The following is a 16,971-nucleotide window of genomic DNA, read 5'->3' as shown; positions in this document are numbered from 1 at the left end:
CCCCATCTCTACTAAAAATACAAATATTAGCTGGGCCTGGTGGTGGGCTTCTGTAATCCCAGCTAGTTGGGACGCTGAGGCAGGAGAATCGCTTGAATCTGGGAGGCAGAGGTTGCAAGTGAACCAAGATCGCACCACTGCACTCCAGCAACAAGAGCAAGACTCCATCTCACACACACACATACACACAATATAGTATTCATGGAACACAAAACCCAAGTATATGGAGGGCTTGCAGGTCCCACAGGGCCAACTGCAGGACATGAGCATGGATGGATTTGGATAAATGTGAGGGTGAGGCAGTTCTGGAACCAAGTCCTCCTGTAGACTGAGGGATGACTGTGTGTCTTTGTATCTTCTCTCTTCTTTTTATTCTCGTGGGAGCATGCTATATACTTTCTGCACCCTTTTCATCTAATTGGATATTTTGAGGCTATTTTTGACAGAGAAAAACCTGTTTCTGAGTTGAGATCTGACAGGTTGAAGGGCCCCCTGAGAGATGAAAGAGTAAGAACTGCAGTGAAAAAAAAAACAAACCGAGATCTTCAGCCTTTTGTTGCCTTAGCAGAAACTGATGTTTGTGTGTTAAAGCAAAGCTTGTTTGGGGATTTTTTAAAACAAAACTGAAGCCTACAGTCCATGCTATGTGGGGAAAAAGTTAATAAGTAGGATCTTCCCTGGACTCTGGATATGAGTAGTAGTGAGAGAATGCACCATTTCCATAGACATGACCCCATCAGCTGCAATTTCCCACAGATAAACAGAACATTATACTAAAACTACATGGAATTCTCTCACGTAAAGAAACCAAAACGTTTTAGAGACGGATGTGTCATGTTTTAGATACAAATAAAGACCTGTTGCCATATATCTGAATATTTACATCAGTCATGGGACTGAAGATATTAAATTAAAAGGCTAGAATTTTGCATCTACTTTTAAGGTGTCTTTACAAAAAACAAATGATCGTGTACACCTTTTTCCTCTTCTTAAAATTGATCACTGTGCTGTTGTGCACGATTTCCTTAATAAGATACAGCTATTAGTGTTTGTGGCATTTTGTGATTTGTGTAACTAACCCTTTCCCCTCCAGCTTCTTACCTTTCTGTTCCTGTGATGTTGCAGGGTTGCCTGATTCTGAGTGATGAACTGAACCATGCATCACTGGTTCTGGGAGCCAGACTGTCAGGAGCAACCATTAGAATCTTCAAACACAACAGTGAGTTTGCTGAAGAATTCACTGCTGGCCTTGGTTTTACTATTCTTTCGATCCATGGTGGGAGTTAACATTAGTTATATTAGCAGTTGAAAGTATAAATGAAGACAAAGTAGCAACATTTAAAATGTTCTTCCGGTCCAGTCTTTTAAAATTAGAGGTTGATGGAAGCCTCTTGTACAAATATAATACTATCCTTTTATTTGACCATGAAGTTTTCCATCCCATGTCCTTGTTTACAGATCCCTTACTCAAATACATTTACTCGATGACTGTAGTGTATCTTGCCATAAGACTAACAGTATTTAAGTGAATAAATCAAGATCTCTGACTGGTTAATGAAGAGACTTAATAGATAAGCCAGTCCTTACAATATAGTGGACAGGTGCTGAAGTACAGCTATGAATAGATGCTGTGGGAGCACAGAGGAGGGTGGCCCTGAGCCAGACCTTTCCTCCCTCAGTGGAAATATCTTTGTGTATTATTAAAATGATTATTTAGAATAAAAATGCATAACTTTCATAGTTAAAACACACACATAGGCAGAAAAGGTGACCAAACTGTATGTTAATAGCATCTTTTCCCAAAATGTGTACAGGCACAGACAAAAGTTTGGAAGAATGTATACCAAAATGTTAGGTGTGTACCCCTGGATGGAAGGATCATAGATGATAACATCATTTTTGTTTTTGTTTTTCTTTTTGTCTTGTCTAAAATGTTTTACAGTGAGAAATGAGATCTTATTAAATATCACTGTGTAACCTGTTATTTTCTTTTTTTGGGGGGGGGGCTAGAGTCTTGCTCTGTCACCCAGGCTAGAGTGCAGTGGCTCAATCTTGGCTCACTGCAACCTCTGCCTCCTGAGTTCAAGCGATTCTCCTGCCTCCGCCTCCCGAGTAGCTGGGATTACAGGGGCGCGCCACCACACCTGGCTAATTTTTAGTATTTTTAATAGGGACGGAGTTTCACTGTGTTGGCCAGACTGGTCTTGAACTCCTGACTTCAGTTGATCCTCCTGCCTTGGCCTCCCAAAGTGCTGGGATTGCAGGTGCGAGCCATCATGCCTGGCCTCTTTTTACAATACACGGTGATTGTTGTTTGTCATTACATGTAACTCTACCTCATTCTTAAATACCAGTGTGGCAGTTAGTGCCTGGGTGTGCCCTCATTTAATTGCCCCCTCAATTGGACATTGGGGCTGTTTCTAAATTTTTCTACTGGGAACAGCACTACAGTTACAGTTTTGTACAATCATCTGGTTAGTGCCTTAGGATAAATTTCCAGCAGTCTCAGAATGCATGGTTAAAAGAGTATACATTTTTAATACTTTTCCAAATTGCCTCTAAGCATTATATGAACTTTTTTTTTTTCACTTTTATTTTAGGTTCAGGGGTACATGTACAGGTTTGTTATATAGGTAAATTGCATGTCTCGGGGGTTTGTGTACAGATTATTTCGTCACCCAGGTAATCAGCATAGTACCTGATAGGTAGTTTTTCGAACCTTACCCTCCTCAACCTCTCCTGCCTCACTCTCAAGTAGACCCCAGTGTCTGTTGTTCCCTTAGTCGTGTCTGTATGTACTCAGTGTTTAGCTCCCACTTACAAGTGAGAATATGTGGTATTTGGTTTTCTGTTCCTGTGTTAGTTTGCTTAGGGTAATGGCTTCTAGCTGCATCCATGTTGCTGCAAAGGACATGATCTCATTCTTTCTTATGGCTACATAGTATTCCATGGTGTATACGTACATATATATATATATATTTATTTTTATTTTTATTTTTATTTTTGAGACAGAGTCTTGCTCTGTCTCCCAGGCTGGCATGCATTGGCATGAACTCAGCTCACTGCAACCTCTACCTCCCCAGCTCAACCGATCCTCCCATCTCAGCCACCCTAGTAGCTGGGACTACAGATGTGTTCCACCACGCCTGGCCAAGTTTTTTGTTTTTTTGTTTTTTGTGTTTTCTTTTTGTATTTTTTGTAAAGATGGGGTTTCACCATGTTGCCCAGGCTGGTCTTGAACTCCTGGGCTCAAGCAATCCACCCACCTTGGCCTCCCAGTACTGGGATTATAGGCATAAGCCACCACGCCTGGCCCACATTTTTTTAATCCAGTCTACTGTTGTGGACGTTTAGATTGATCCTGTGTCTTTGCTGTTGTGAATAGTGCTACAATGAACATACACATGCTTGCATCTTGTATGAATTTTTCCTCAACAACATGAGATTGACTGTTCCTACTCACTGGCCAACATAGGCTACAGTGAATCATTTTAAATCTTTCCAAATCTAATGAGGAAATAATATGTTAGTTTTTATTTCATTGCTTATTAGATATAGAACAACTTTTTGCATTTTTACTGTTTTTTAAACCCTACTTGTAGGCTAATGTGTTTGTATTTCTTTATAAATTGGCCATTTTCAAATTGTTTCTATTTTTTACTGATTGTAAGAGCCCTTTATATTAATTATCTTTTCCTTTATGTTGCACTATTTTATTATTATTTTTTTGAGACAGGGTCTTGCTGCGTCACCCAGGCTGGAGTGAAGTAGCAGAACCACAACTCACCACAGCCTTGACCTCCTGGGTTCAAATGATTCTCCTGCCTCAGTCTCCTGAGTAGCTAGGACTGTAGGCATGCACCACCATGCCGGACTAGTGTTTTTTATTTTTTATAGAGACAAAGTCTCGCTGTGTTGCCCAGGTTGGTCTTGAACTCTTAGGCTCAAACGATCCTCCTGTCTCAGCCTCCCAAAATGCTGGGATTACAGGAGTGATTCACCATGCCCAGACTGCACTATTTTTATATTTTTGACTTTGTTTTCAGTGTCTTCCTGTACAGACTCATGAAAATGTTTTTGTTGCCACACTTTCTGTTTTACGACTTTCGGATTTTACACAATACCCTCCTCGTTCTCAGATGATAATATTATTCTTTCATGTTTTCTTCTGGGAGTTTTGTGATATATTTTTTATTTAAATTTATGTGGAATTTGGGGGCATAACATTGGAGAGGTTGAATTTTTTTTTCTAAGTAGATAATATGGTTAAGCATTTTGCTATAGGTGTTTCTTTTTTTTGATACAGAGTCTTGCTCTGTCACCCAGGCTGGAGGGCAGTGGCGTGATCTTGGCTCACTGCAACCTCCGCCTCCTGGGTTTAAGCAATTCTCATGTCTCAGCCTCCCAAGTAGCTGGATTTACAGGTGCCCACCACCACAGCCGGCTAACTTTTTTTGTATTTTTAGTAGAGACAGGGTTTTGCCATGTTGGTCAGTCTGGTCTCGAACTCCTGACCTTAAGCGATCCACCCGCCTCGGTCTCCCAAAGTGCTAAGATTACAGGCGTGAGCCACCACACCTGGCTGATGCTTCTTTTATCTAAAATTTTGACCAGTATTATTTTTCTCCTCCTTCTATATATAAACAGAGAAAACTAAAATAATTCCTGTGTTTTTACTTGTCTTCAGCTGATCGCCATACATTGCTCTCTGCCTAAGAACTGGAGGCTTTGCAGGACTTGGGGAGGCCAAGGTGGGCGGATCACCTGAGGTCAGGAGTTCAAGACCAGCCTGGCCAAAATGGTGAAACCCCACCTCTACTAAAAATACAAAAATTAGCTGGATGTGGTGGTATGCACCTGTAATCCCAGCTACTCAGGAGGCTGAGGCTGGAGAATCACTTGAATCCAGGAGGCGGAGGTTTCAGTGAGCAGAGATCACGCCACTGCACTCCTGCCTTGGCGACAGAGCAAGACTCTGTCTCAAAAAAAAAAAACAAAAAAAAAAAAAACAAAACAAATGGAGGCTTTGAGTCAGGACGTAATTTACTTCTGTAGGGAACATCTCCTGAATCTTGATTAGGTCGTATGCAGATTTTTTTCTTAAAAATTACTGAATGTGTAAGCACAATCACAACCTTAGACTATCTTATTTGTGTTTGTGTTCTGTGTTTTTATTACCTTATTTCTTTTTCTGTCAAAATTGTTTTCTGCAAAGAGCAAAATCATGTACTTTTATAACTCCTTCCTCTAGTTACAAGCAATACAGAATACAAAATCAGATTTTATGATAGGGCCAGGCGTGGTGGCTCACGCCTGTAATCCCAGCACTTTGGGAGGCTGAGGCAGGCAGATCACCTGAGGTCAGAAGTTCAAGACAAGCCTGGCCAACATGGTGAAACCCCATCTCTACAAAAGTACAAAATTAGCCTGGCGTGATGGCGGGTGCCGGTAATCCCAGCTACTTGGGAGGCTGAGGCAGGAGAATTGCTTGAACCTTGGAGGTGGAGGCTTCAGTGAGGAGAGATCACACCATTGCACTCCAGCTTGGATGACAGAGGGAGACTCCATCTCAAAAAAAAAAAAAGATTTTATGATAGGATGTCTCCCACCCCTATTAAGTATTCCCCAGATTTAATGTTGCTGAAATTTGGGGGAGTTTTTTTTAAGGACTTCATTTCAGGGCAGGTATTTTAAGTATGAAATCTGTAGTGTGGCAACAATGGTCTTCAAAGCATTTGTCTTTAACAAGGAAATGATGATCATCATTAATGGCAGTAGCAGCCAAGTTGTTTCCAGGCCCATTAACCACCATAAGAACCAACAGAGCCACAAGAACTTGGTTGTTTATGGACAACTGATAAAGTCAAACGTGGAACAATTTCAACTGATTGTCAGGCTTGCTTAACACACAGACTTATACATGCCCCAGACGGGTGTATTTTTAACCCAGTACCAAAACTCTTTAACAAGCGTTTATTGAGTACGTCCTGGGTGAAAGGAAATGGAGCACGCACTGTGAAGTTTTTTTACGCCTTGCGTTTGTTTTTTTAGGAGGAGTATGTGTCTGTGATGGTTTATTCACACTCTCTCGCTCTTTTTTACACATTTATTTCTGAATGACTCACTGGGATTAGAGATACAGTTTGATTCTGTATTTTTCGATAAACACACAGAAGCTAACTTAATGGCAGGGTATTTAACATGAGACACTGGTCATTTTATAAGCAAGCTAATGAACTGAAGTCAACCACCACCGTCCTTTAGTCAAGTTTCGATGGTTTTGAACATTTGTTACATTTTGGATTTCAATTCAAGGTGGCAGTAATTCACCTATTTTGCCCTGCTTTTTTCTGCCCAACTCTAATTATGTCCTTTGCTATCTGAGGCATAGTTTCTGAATGAGAAATATATCTCTGCATTTCCGGAATAAAGTTAGGAAAGAGGAAGATCCAGTATAACTGTTCTTTTTTGTGCTCTGTAGATATGCAAAGCCTAGAGAAGCTATTGAAAGATGCCATTGTTTATGGTCAGCCTCGGACACGAAGGCCCTGGAAGAAAATTCTCATCCTTGTGGAAGGAATATATAGGTAATCCTGCTTTATTATTCTTACCTTTGTGACTTGGCCCCATGAAGTCATAGAATTTTTTAACTGAAGGGAACGTTAGTCTATCCCCCTCTGGAAACTAAGGAGACAGTGTTTATAAGTCGCTAAAATACCTGGAAACAGAGTCAGCATTAGAACAGAAGTCTTTTTGTCTAGTTCTTCGTTATTCTTTCCATAATACTACATGGTCACCAAATCCCCTTTCTATTTGGGTCTTTTATTTTTCTAGTTTGTAGAGGGAACCTATATGTAGGGGCAATAATTGCAATATGTATTTTAATATGTCAAAACAAATTACACACCATTTAATTTTAATAAATATTTTAGGCTGAGTGCAGTGGCTCACGCCTGTAATCCCAACACTTTGGGAGGCCAAAGTGGGAGGTCGCTCGAGGCCAGGAATTTGAGACCAGCTTGGGCAACATGGTGAGAGCCTGTCTCTATACAAAATAAATAAAAACTAAAAAGAAACATTTTGTTTTGGTTAACCTTTACAGCTTTTACACATATTTTTACCACCTAATTTTTTTTGTTCTTTTGTGTCATTTTAATTGCCTGTGCAATGTGATGCAAAGTCTCATGTTGCCTGTAATTACAAGCTTTAGAAGAATCTGCTGTGACCTTAATTATTTTTGTCGTGAATTAAGATTGCTTGTGTTTGGTGCTTGCTTTTTGTTTTTTGGTGGTTTGGGTGGCTTTTTTTTTAAGATGGAATCTCGCTGTGTCACCCAGGCTGGAGTGCAGTGGCACGATGTCGGCTCACTGCAACCTCCGCCTCCCGGTTCTCCTGCCTTAGCCTCCCGAGTAGCTGGGATTACAGGTGTGTGCCACCAAGCCCAGCTAATTTTTGTATTTTTAGTAGAGACGGGGTTTCACTGTGTTGGCCGGGCTGGTCTCGAACTCCTGACCTCAAGTGATCCGCCTACCTCAGCCCACCAAAGTGCTGGGATTACAGGTGTGAGCCACCGCACCCAGCCAGTGCTTGTTTTAAAAGTCCAGTTTTCTTTCCCCTAGTCTTTTGCCTTGCCATGGCTTCATCTACCTTTGTCAGTTTAAGCCACAGATACAGTTGTCAGACCATTTAAAACCCAATAAACTCAGCCGGGCAGGGTGGCTTATTCCTGTAACCCCAGAACTGTGGGAGGCCAAGGCGGGTGTATCACTTGAGGCCAGGAGTTCGAGACTAGCCTGGGAAACATGAAACCCTATCTCTACTGAAAATACAAACATTATCTGGGCGTGGTAGTGGCGGGCACCTCTAGTCCCAGCTACTTGGGAGGCTGAGGCACAAGAATCGCTTGAACCCAGGAGTCAGGGATTGTAGTAAGCCGAGATTATGCCACTGCACTCCAGCCTGGACAATGGAGCAAAACTCTGTCCCAAGAAAAAAAAAAAGAAGCAGTAAACTCAGTAATAATGAAGTGCCAAACTCCCAATTTTGATTTAAAAAGTCTCAGTGTATACGTGTATATATATATTTTTTCATGTTTTGCCAGCATGGAGGGATCTATTGTTCGTCTTCCTGAAGTGATTGCCCTCAAGAAGAAATACAAGGCATACTTGTATCTGGATGAGGCTCACAGCATTGGCGCCCTGGGCCCCACAGGCCGGGGTGTGGTGGAGTACTTTGGCCTGGATCCCGAGGATGTGGATGTTATGATGGGAACGTTCACAAAGAGTTTTGGTGCTTCTGGAGGATATATTGGAGGCAAGAAGGTAAATGAGCCATGAGAATGAGCGATTAGAGATAAAGTCACTGGCAATTAGATTTGGTACCTCAGGCCTAGCAGATGGGGCCCTGAACTGGGATGTCCCCAAATTTGCCTCTGGTTTAGGCTCACAATACCAGTGAGTGACTCTAATGTCTCCTCACTGAACTAAAGGCTGGTTCTGTTCATTGTTTGTTGTTTTCTTATTTGAGCTTCTTTCTAAGCTACATGCTGATCTGAGATATAGAATACCCTCTTGTGTGAAAGAACACACAGTGGTGCTCCCTGCCCGCCCCAGCCTTCTGTTGGGTTTGCATTGTGCTCACAGTTTCAAAAACAGTGGGGTTGTCATGGGAGCCCATGGGAATAGCAGGTCACCTTGCCCTTGGACACAAATATATCATGAGTGAACATGGAGACAGGAAGCAAAAAAGTTGTGCCAGCTGTGGGGTACTACAAAGCATTGTATTTTTCAATTTTTTAACTATGAAGTTGCCTTTTCTGGGTCTTTGTAGTCAGAAAAAAATCATACGGTGAATTTTGATGCAGGTAAGAATCTGTGGTGTGGTAGAAATGGTGAACCATAAAGACAGAGGCCTGGGTCTGAATATTTCTCGGCTTACTTTGTTAGACCTCAGGGAAAACATTTAACCTCCCAGTTTCCTTGTCAGTAAAATGGAGATAAATATGCCCAGCTTGTAAGATTGTAGTAAGGGTTTAAAAAGTAATATATGTCCATGCTACAACGTGGGTGCACCTTAAAAACATTATGGTAAGTGAAAAAAGTTAGTCACAAAAAGTCACATATTGCATGTTTTAAAATATGTGATACCTAGAATAAGCATAGAAACAGAAAGTAGATTAGTAGTTGCCGGAGGCGGAGGGGATAGGGAAATGGAAAGTGAATGCTAATGGGTATGAGGTTTCCTTTCAGGGTTATGGAAATGTTCTAAAATTAGTGGTAAAAGTGGCACAACTCTGGATATACTAAAAACCACTGAATTGTGCTTTAAAACGGTGAATTCTGTGGTATGTGGCTTATATCACAATGAAGCTGTTATTTTTAAACGTTGACTGCAATGTTAGGGAAAAAATGTATGTCAGGTATTTGTATATGGCACAGAGGAGGTGCTCATAAATGTTCTTAATTTTGCTTCACCACTCAATATTGGGAGTATTAAAGAATGATTATGCTGGGCACAGTAGCTCACACCTGTAATCCCAGCACTTTGAGAGGCTGAAGTGGGAGGATTACTTGAGCCCAGGAGTTCAATACCAGCTGGGCAACATAGTGAGACTTCATCTCTACAAAAAAGTAAAAAAATTAGCTGAGTGTGGTGGCACATGCCTGTAGTCCCAACTATGGGGAAGGCTGAGATGAGAGGATTGCTTGAGCCTGGGAGATCAAGGATGCAGTGAGCCGTGATTACACCACTGCATTGCAGCCTGGGCAACACAGCAAGACCCTATCACAGAAAAAAAGGTCATTCTTTTAATACTTGATTGCCTTTTAGAGAGAACTCATTTTCAGTGACTTTTAATCAGCTTTGATAGATTTTTTTTTTTTTTTTTTTGAGACCAAGCCTTACTCCATTGCCAGGCTGGAGTTCAGTGGCACAATCTTGGCTCACTGCAACCTCCGCCTCCTGGGATCAAGCAATTCTCCTGCCTCAGCCTCCCAAGTAACTGGGACTACAGGCACGTGCCACCATGCCCAGCTAATTTTTTGTATTTTTGGTAGAGACAGGGTTTCACCGTGTTGGCCAGGATGGTCTTGATCTCTTGACCTCGTGATCTGCCCGCCTCAGCCTCCCAAAGTGCTAGGATTACAGGTGTGAGCCACTGCACCTGGCCAGGTTTGATAGATTTTTATCTCAAATATTACCTTTTTGTTAATGGGACCAGGCTCACTTTGGAGAGTTGTTTTTTAGTAAGCTTTGTGGCTGTGAACCAAAGGATAGAAAAATAATACTCTGGGAGATCATTAAAGCTTTTGGTTTTTTTAGTACAATTTTTAATATTTTTGAGATAAAACTGTTTCATAGCCACATTTGTGTCCCCCTAATTTGTTCTGGTACATAAGCTTCTTGTGTGTGCATTTTAAAGATTTGGTGAAATCAAAAGATATCAGAGAATAGGGATATACAATTAAGTTTTTTTGAAATCCTTGTAAATGACAGAGTTTTACTTTATTCAGTGAGATGTCATTGGCATTTTAATAAAATACCTTGTAAATTTCTATTTCACATTTATATCATTTTATACATTTCTGCATATCTGGAGGAAGTTCTAATGCTCTTAAAGTTAATGTTAGAGAACTGTTATTTAGGGGTAGAAGGATGGGCTTTACAGGCACACAGAGCTGCAGATGACATTTTCTGTGATACTTGGAATTAAATCATTATATCTAAAAAGCAATCCAAACACCTTGTTTAATTCAGCCGTGTTCATTTATTTTTAACTTTTTTTTTTTTTTTTTAAGACGGAGTCTTACTCTGTCGCCCAGGCTGGAGTGCAATGGCGCAATCTCAGCTCACTGCAACCTCCATCTCCTAGGTTCAAGCGATTCTCCTGCCTCAGCCTCCCACGTAGCTGGGATTATAGGTGCCCGCCTCCATGCACAGCTGATTTTTGTATTTTTAGTAGAGATGGGGTTTCACCATGTTGGTCAGGCCAGTCTTGAACTCCTGACCTCAGTAGATCCACCCACCTTGGCCTCCCAAACTGCTGGGATTACAGGCATGAGCCACCATGCACAGCCATATTTCTAACTTTAAATGATACATTCTCCAAATTTAGAGGGGTTGTTTTAAAACTAGTTTTTCTCTTATGTTGTTCCATGTTTAAAAAACAAAACCAAACCTAAGAACTTTGCCATGTTTCTGACCCAGTTGTTGCCAGCGGTATGCTTCGACCATGTTGGTTGACCTTGTATCTCAGATTAGTGTCCCTATTCCAGTGCCATTGAAGTGAGGAGTCCTCTAGAACTTAGAAGGAAAGGACTGACATTGCCAGTGAATGCAAGAATTGTCTCTACTTATCTGCCTCTGTGAACTCCCCAGGAGCTGATAGACTACCTGCGAACACATTCTCATAGTGCAGTGTATGCCACGTCATTGTCTCCTCCTGTAGTGGAGCAGATCATCACCTCCATGAAGTGCATCATGGGGCAGGATGGCACCAGCCTTGGTAAGTCTTTCTTTTCTTGAAACATTGCGTAAGTCCACCTAGCAGCCAAACGTGCTGTTTTTCTTGAGCTTTTTTCCTAAAATAAATAGTCAGGTTTACTAATAGGCACAGCTGGCTGGTGTGTGGTTTCCATGGACACTTTTTTAGTGTGTTTGATACATATGCCATGAGAACGACCCTGGCTCACTTCCTACGGAATTTTCTTGTTTATAGATGGGAGGCTTTACTCTTACTATCCTACATACCCTCTTAACTCAGAGGTAATATACCTTCGAGGTTTTTCTTGAATTACATAATTTTATGTGAAGGTATAATTCACTGTTAGTGATGTTTCATTAACAGCATAGTTAAGAGCTGCTGTTTTCATAAATTAGTATTCCTGATTTAATGCCTTTTTAAAGAGTTTCTACTTTCATATATGGTAGATAATAAATGACATCCTGAATCAGTTTATTTTGTCTTTGATGGGATTTGTAGTCCCAAGTAGATGCCTTGATTTAAACATACTACTGTGAACAGTAAAGTTCAGTGTTCACTTTCTGACATTTGACTTTTATTCTGCAACACCAGAGGGCAGTATTGACTGCAGAACAGTGGTACTAAAAGGGGAGCAACTGGGTGTCTGTCTTTACTTTAAAAAATATTTTCATTGCATGTATGAGACAATAATTTCACTTGTCGCTTTTTTTTTTTTTTTTGAGACGGAGTCTCGCTCTGTCACGCAGGCTGGAGTGCAGTGGTGCGATCTTGGCTCACTGCAAGCTCTGCCTCCCGGGTTCACACCATTCTGCCTCAGCCTCCAGAGTAGCTGGGACTACAGGCGCCCGCCACCACGCCCGGCTAATTTTTTTGTATTTTTAGTAGAGACGGGATTTCACCGCATTAGCCAAGATGGTCTCGATCTCCTGACCTCGTGATCCGCCCGCCTCGGGCTCCCAAAGTGCTGGGATTACAGGCGTGAGCCACCGCACCCGGCCCAGTTGTTGCTTTTTTAATGCTTGTAAAGTCAGTTTGGCATTTGTAAAAGATTTCACATTATCAGCCATGAGCTCTCCACTCTACAGTTACGTAATACTTTATTGTAAGATTGATTTGGCTTGCATCAAATAAAGTGGCACATCTGATTTTGGTTGGTTTAAGACTGTTTTCTTCCTTTTTTTTTTTTTTTTTTTCTGGTTTTTGTTTTTGAGACAGAGTCTTGCTCTGTCTCCTGGGCTGGAGTGTAGTGGTGCGATCTCAGCTCACAGCAACCTCCGCTTCCCAGGTTCACATGATTCTCCTGTTTCAGCCTCCCGAGTAGCTGGGACCACAGGAGTCTGCCACCACACCTGGCCATTTTTTTTGTATTTTTTGTAGAGATGGGGTTTCACCATGTTGCCCAGGTTGGTCTTGAACCCCTGGGCTCAAGCAGTCTGCCTGCCTTGGCCTTCCAACGTGCTGGAATTACAGGTGTGAGCCACCACACCCAGCTGACTGTTTTCTTTTCTTTTCCTTTCCTTTTCTTTCTTTTGAGATGGAGTTTTGCTCTTGTTGCTCAGGCTGGAGTGCAATGGCATGATCTTGGCTCACCACAATCTCTGCCTCCCAGGTTCAAGCGATTCTCCTTCCTCAGCCTTCCCGAGTAGCTGGGATTACAGGCATGCGCCACCACGCCCGGCTAATTTTGTATGTTTAGTAGAGACCGGGTTTCTCCGTGTTGGTCAGGCTGGTCTCGAACTCCCGACCTCAGGTGACCTGCGTGCCTTGACTTCCCAAAGTGCTGGGATTACAGGCGTAAGCCACCGCACCCAGTCGACTGTTTTCTTAAATCAGAATTTTACCTTAACATTTTTTCTGATCTGTGCTAGATCCTTGTTATCTCTAATGAGAGATTTTTGGAAATAGTGAAATGTGATCATTTTCAGTTTTGTGAATTAATTCCTTGAAGAAGTTGTTTTATTAATGTTGCAAACACATAGTGGAGCCTGTGAATAGCTCCCTGTTAATAACAGCTATATCTCCTCTCCTTCTGATGTGGTGTTAGTGGAAACTGTGTATGAATCTGAGAGACAGACATATATACACACATATGTATACATACAGCTAGCATTTCTCTAGGTACTTCACATAGGCACACTTACCTTACTGATTCAGCACACAGGTTTAGGTGACTAAGAAATGGCTAAGAGCTATCAAAGTTAACATTGGATAATTTATTTGCCCTGTTCCAGAACATGGATCTGTGTGACACATTACCCCCAGATAAATGACTTATCTGTACTAAATGATGAAATCTGGGCTGTGCTAGTAGTGAGAAAATGAAACATGGTAATTATATATAGGCTTTGGATCAGCACAAGTTTTCTAGTTTTTGCCTCTAGCCACCCCCAAAGCTTAGTGGTGTGACACAACAGCCATCTGATTATGCTCACAGATGACACAGGTCAAGAATTCGGTCAGGGCGCAGCAGGGATGACTTGTCTTTGCTCTGTTGTCTGGGGCTGGCCTGGAAGACTCAAGTGTCTGGAAAGACTGAGATGGTTGGTGGTTGGGATCATCTGGAGGCTTTTCCACTCACATGTCACCTGGGCTGGAGTGACTTGGAGCCAGGCTTAGCTGAGGCTGTTGACCAGAGCACCTTCATGCGTGTATCTTCTCAATGTGGCTCAAGCTCCTCATGACATTGTGACTGTGTACCCAGAAAGGATGCTTCAGAGAGCAAGCATTCCAAAGAACCTGGCGGAAACCCCATGACCTTTTCTGACCTGTTGTTAACAAGCAGGTCACTAAGGCCATCCCAGATTGAAGGGGTGGGGAACTAGATGCCACCTCCCCAATTGGAGGCATGTCAAAGAATTTGTGGCTGGTTTTTTTTTTTTTTTTTTTTTGAGATGCAGTCTCAAAAATAAGGAGAAGTACCATGCTTTTTTAAACAACCAGATCTTGGGAGAACTCAGAGCGAGAACTCACTCATTACCCAAGGATGGCAGCAAGCCATTCACGAGGATCCTCCCCATGATCCACACACCTCCCACCAGGCCCTACCTCCGTCATTGGGGATCACATTCCATCCTGAGATGGACAAACATCCAAACCATGTCAGTGAATATATTACGTTTATCATTAAAACTTTGTTATTGTTGGATTCCAGAGTACATTAAGCACCTGGTATTGAAAGTAAGGCTTAAACATGTATATGTGGTTGCTTATTGTTAAATGTTTTCATCTTTTTGTGTGAAGAAATGTTGCTCTTTGGTGAGAGTACAGAGCCTTCAGAAAAGCTGCAGCATGTAAGGGAAGGTGAGATCCAGTTTCCACACGACTTTGTGAGCACTCCTTTCCCCTTCCTCCCAACTTTTTCCGCATTTCCCCTCCAGTTTCTATCCTTTTCCCAAGGAGGAACAGGACATGTGACTAGGTTGACAGATCTTGAAAGGCAACTTCACTAGGATCTCAGGTGAGATAATAATGAATGGGAATTGTGCTGCCAGGATGCCTGTACCTGGAGTGGGAATACTGAGCACAGTCCAGGGAGTAGAAAAAATGAGGCCTAGGAAATTCTGTTAAATTCCACTAGACATTTGAAATTCTAACTTTTACTTTACACATCACTAATCCATGTCCACTAATGGAAATTTAGCTGTAGTATCTACATATGAAGCAAGGCAAAGTGTTTGACCAAATCAACTAAAATTTTGCTTTTCTATTTTCCAGAGCTGTGCTTTGATGTATTTTATTTCTGTCCAAAGGTGTAGTTAACAATAACATGCATAGCACCCAGCTTAGTGTATGACATCTAGGATCCTTTCAGTAAATTTATTGAATGACTGAATGAATGCACGCATGATTGGCAATACCAGAAAATCAGTGGGTTCTTCAAGTACTTTATTGTAACATTGCTTGAATAGTTGAATGTTAAGCCAGAATGACCAAATTATGGAACCAAATTAACTAGATAGGTACATTTTAATAGATACATTTTTAAATAATGTCAGAACGCTTTATAGAGTTTTGTACTTCTTTTGAAAGGAACTGGGTCCTTGCAGGCAGCTACTGATGTAGGAGAAAAAAGACTACCCTGAGCAGATTGAGGTTTAATTAAAACTAGGTTTGGCTCATTTGAATTAATTCCAGTAATAGACTAGTTAATGAGGTGTTAAATGATCACCTTGAGAATACCGGGGAACTGTCAAAAACTAAGAGAACTGAGACACTTTAAAAAAAAAAAAAAAAAGACATTCCAGGACAATGCGGTGGCACATGCCTGGAGTCCCAGCTACTCAGGAGGCTGAGGCACGAGGATCGCTTGAGCCCAAGAGTCCTGGGCTGTAGCACACTGTGCCAGAGACGTGTCTGCACCAAGTTTAGCCATCAGTATGATGACCTCCCAGAAGTAGGGGACCACCAGGTTGCCTAAGGAGGGGTGAATTGGCCCAGGTTGGAAACGAACAGGTTAAAACTTCCCCTGCTGATCAGTAGTGGGATTACGCCTGTGAATAGCCACTGCACTCCAGCCTGGGCAACATAGCGAGACCTTGTCTCTTTAAAACAAAACAAAACAAAAAAACATTCCAAGATTCCCATGCAGAAGGGTTAGAAGTGTTGAAAAAACAGAGCCTTGCTGGGAGGGGGTCATAAAGAGAGACTTTCCTGCCTGTCTTCGGGGCTGACAGCTTTTAACCCTCCCGTCAAGCACCATACTTCCTGAGCCCAAGAACGTTTGGGTGTTGACTTTCTTCTTTGTTGTGCTTTAAAGTAATTTATTTCACTATTAGAAATTCATCGAAATAAAAATTAAGTTTTCTGGTAAGCACAGTTTTGTTCTTACGCACAGTACAGTTTAGCAGTTTATCTGATGCTGGGAATCAGACTCGCTTCCTCCTGTTTTGTGACTTTCTGCCTAGAATGCTGTTGTTTGAAAAAAAAAAAAAAAATACTTGTTTCAGCCAGGTGCGATGGTGCGATGGCTCACACCTGTAATCCCAGCACCTTGGGAGGCCGAGGCAGGCGGATCACCTGAGGTCGGGAATTCAAGACCAGTCTGACCAACATGGAGAAACCCTGTCTCTAATAAAAATATGAAAATTAGCTGGGTGTGGTGGCGCATGCCTGTAATCCCAGCACTTTGGGAGGCCGAGGCAGGCGGATCACCTGAGGTCGGGAATTCAAGACTAGCCTGACCAACATGGAGAAGCCCTGTCTCTAATAAAAATACGAAAATTAGCTGGGCGTGGTGGCGCATGCCTGTAATCTCAGCTACTTGGGAGGCTGAGGCAGAATTGCTTGAACCCAGGAGGTTGCAGTGAGCTGAGATCGCGCCATTGCACTCCAACCAGGGCAACAAGAGCGAAACTCCATCTCCAAAAAAAAAAAAAAAGTGTTTTACCATTTGTTAAACACTTATCAAGCAACAAGCAACTACTCTCTACATAGTGGTAGATATGCTGTGTGGGAGATGGAGAGTTGAACAATAGGTGATCTTTGCCTTT

General features: G+C 41.9%; 1 protein-coding gene across 1 annotated transcript in view; it reads left to right on the top strand.

Annotated features, from left to right (window-relative positions):
- Nucleotides 1-16,971, top strand: part of SPTLC2 (serine palmitoyltransferase long chain base subunit 2) — a 110,987-nt gene that overhangs the window by 53,670 nt on the left and 40,346 nt on the right. Inside the window, exons 6-9 of the mRNA XM_004055516.5 lie at nt 1,126-1,219; nt 6,482-6,587; nt 8,102-8,321; nt 11,377-11,503. Of these exons, the coding sequence (XP_004055564.2) occupies nt 1,126-1,219; nt 6,482-6,587; nt 8,102-8,321; nt 11,377-11,503 (547 nt within the window). The remainder of the gene's footprint in view (nt 1-1,125; nt 1,220-6,481; nt 6,588-8,101; nt 8,322-11,376; nt 11,504-16,971) is intronic.

This window comes from Gorilla gorilla, chromosome 15 (genome assembly GCF_029281585.2).
Source record: "Gorilla gorilla gorilla isolate KB3781 chromosome 15, NHGRI_mGorGor1-v2.1_pri, whole genome shotgun sequence".
NCBI lineage: Eukaryota > Metazoa > Chordata > Mammalia > Primates > Hominidae > Gorilla > Gorilla gorilla.
Note: the sequence above shows the minus strand (reverse complement) of the source record. Positions and strands in the feature narration are given on the sequence as shown.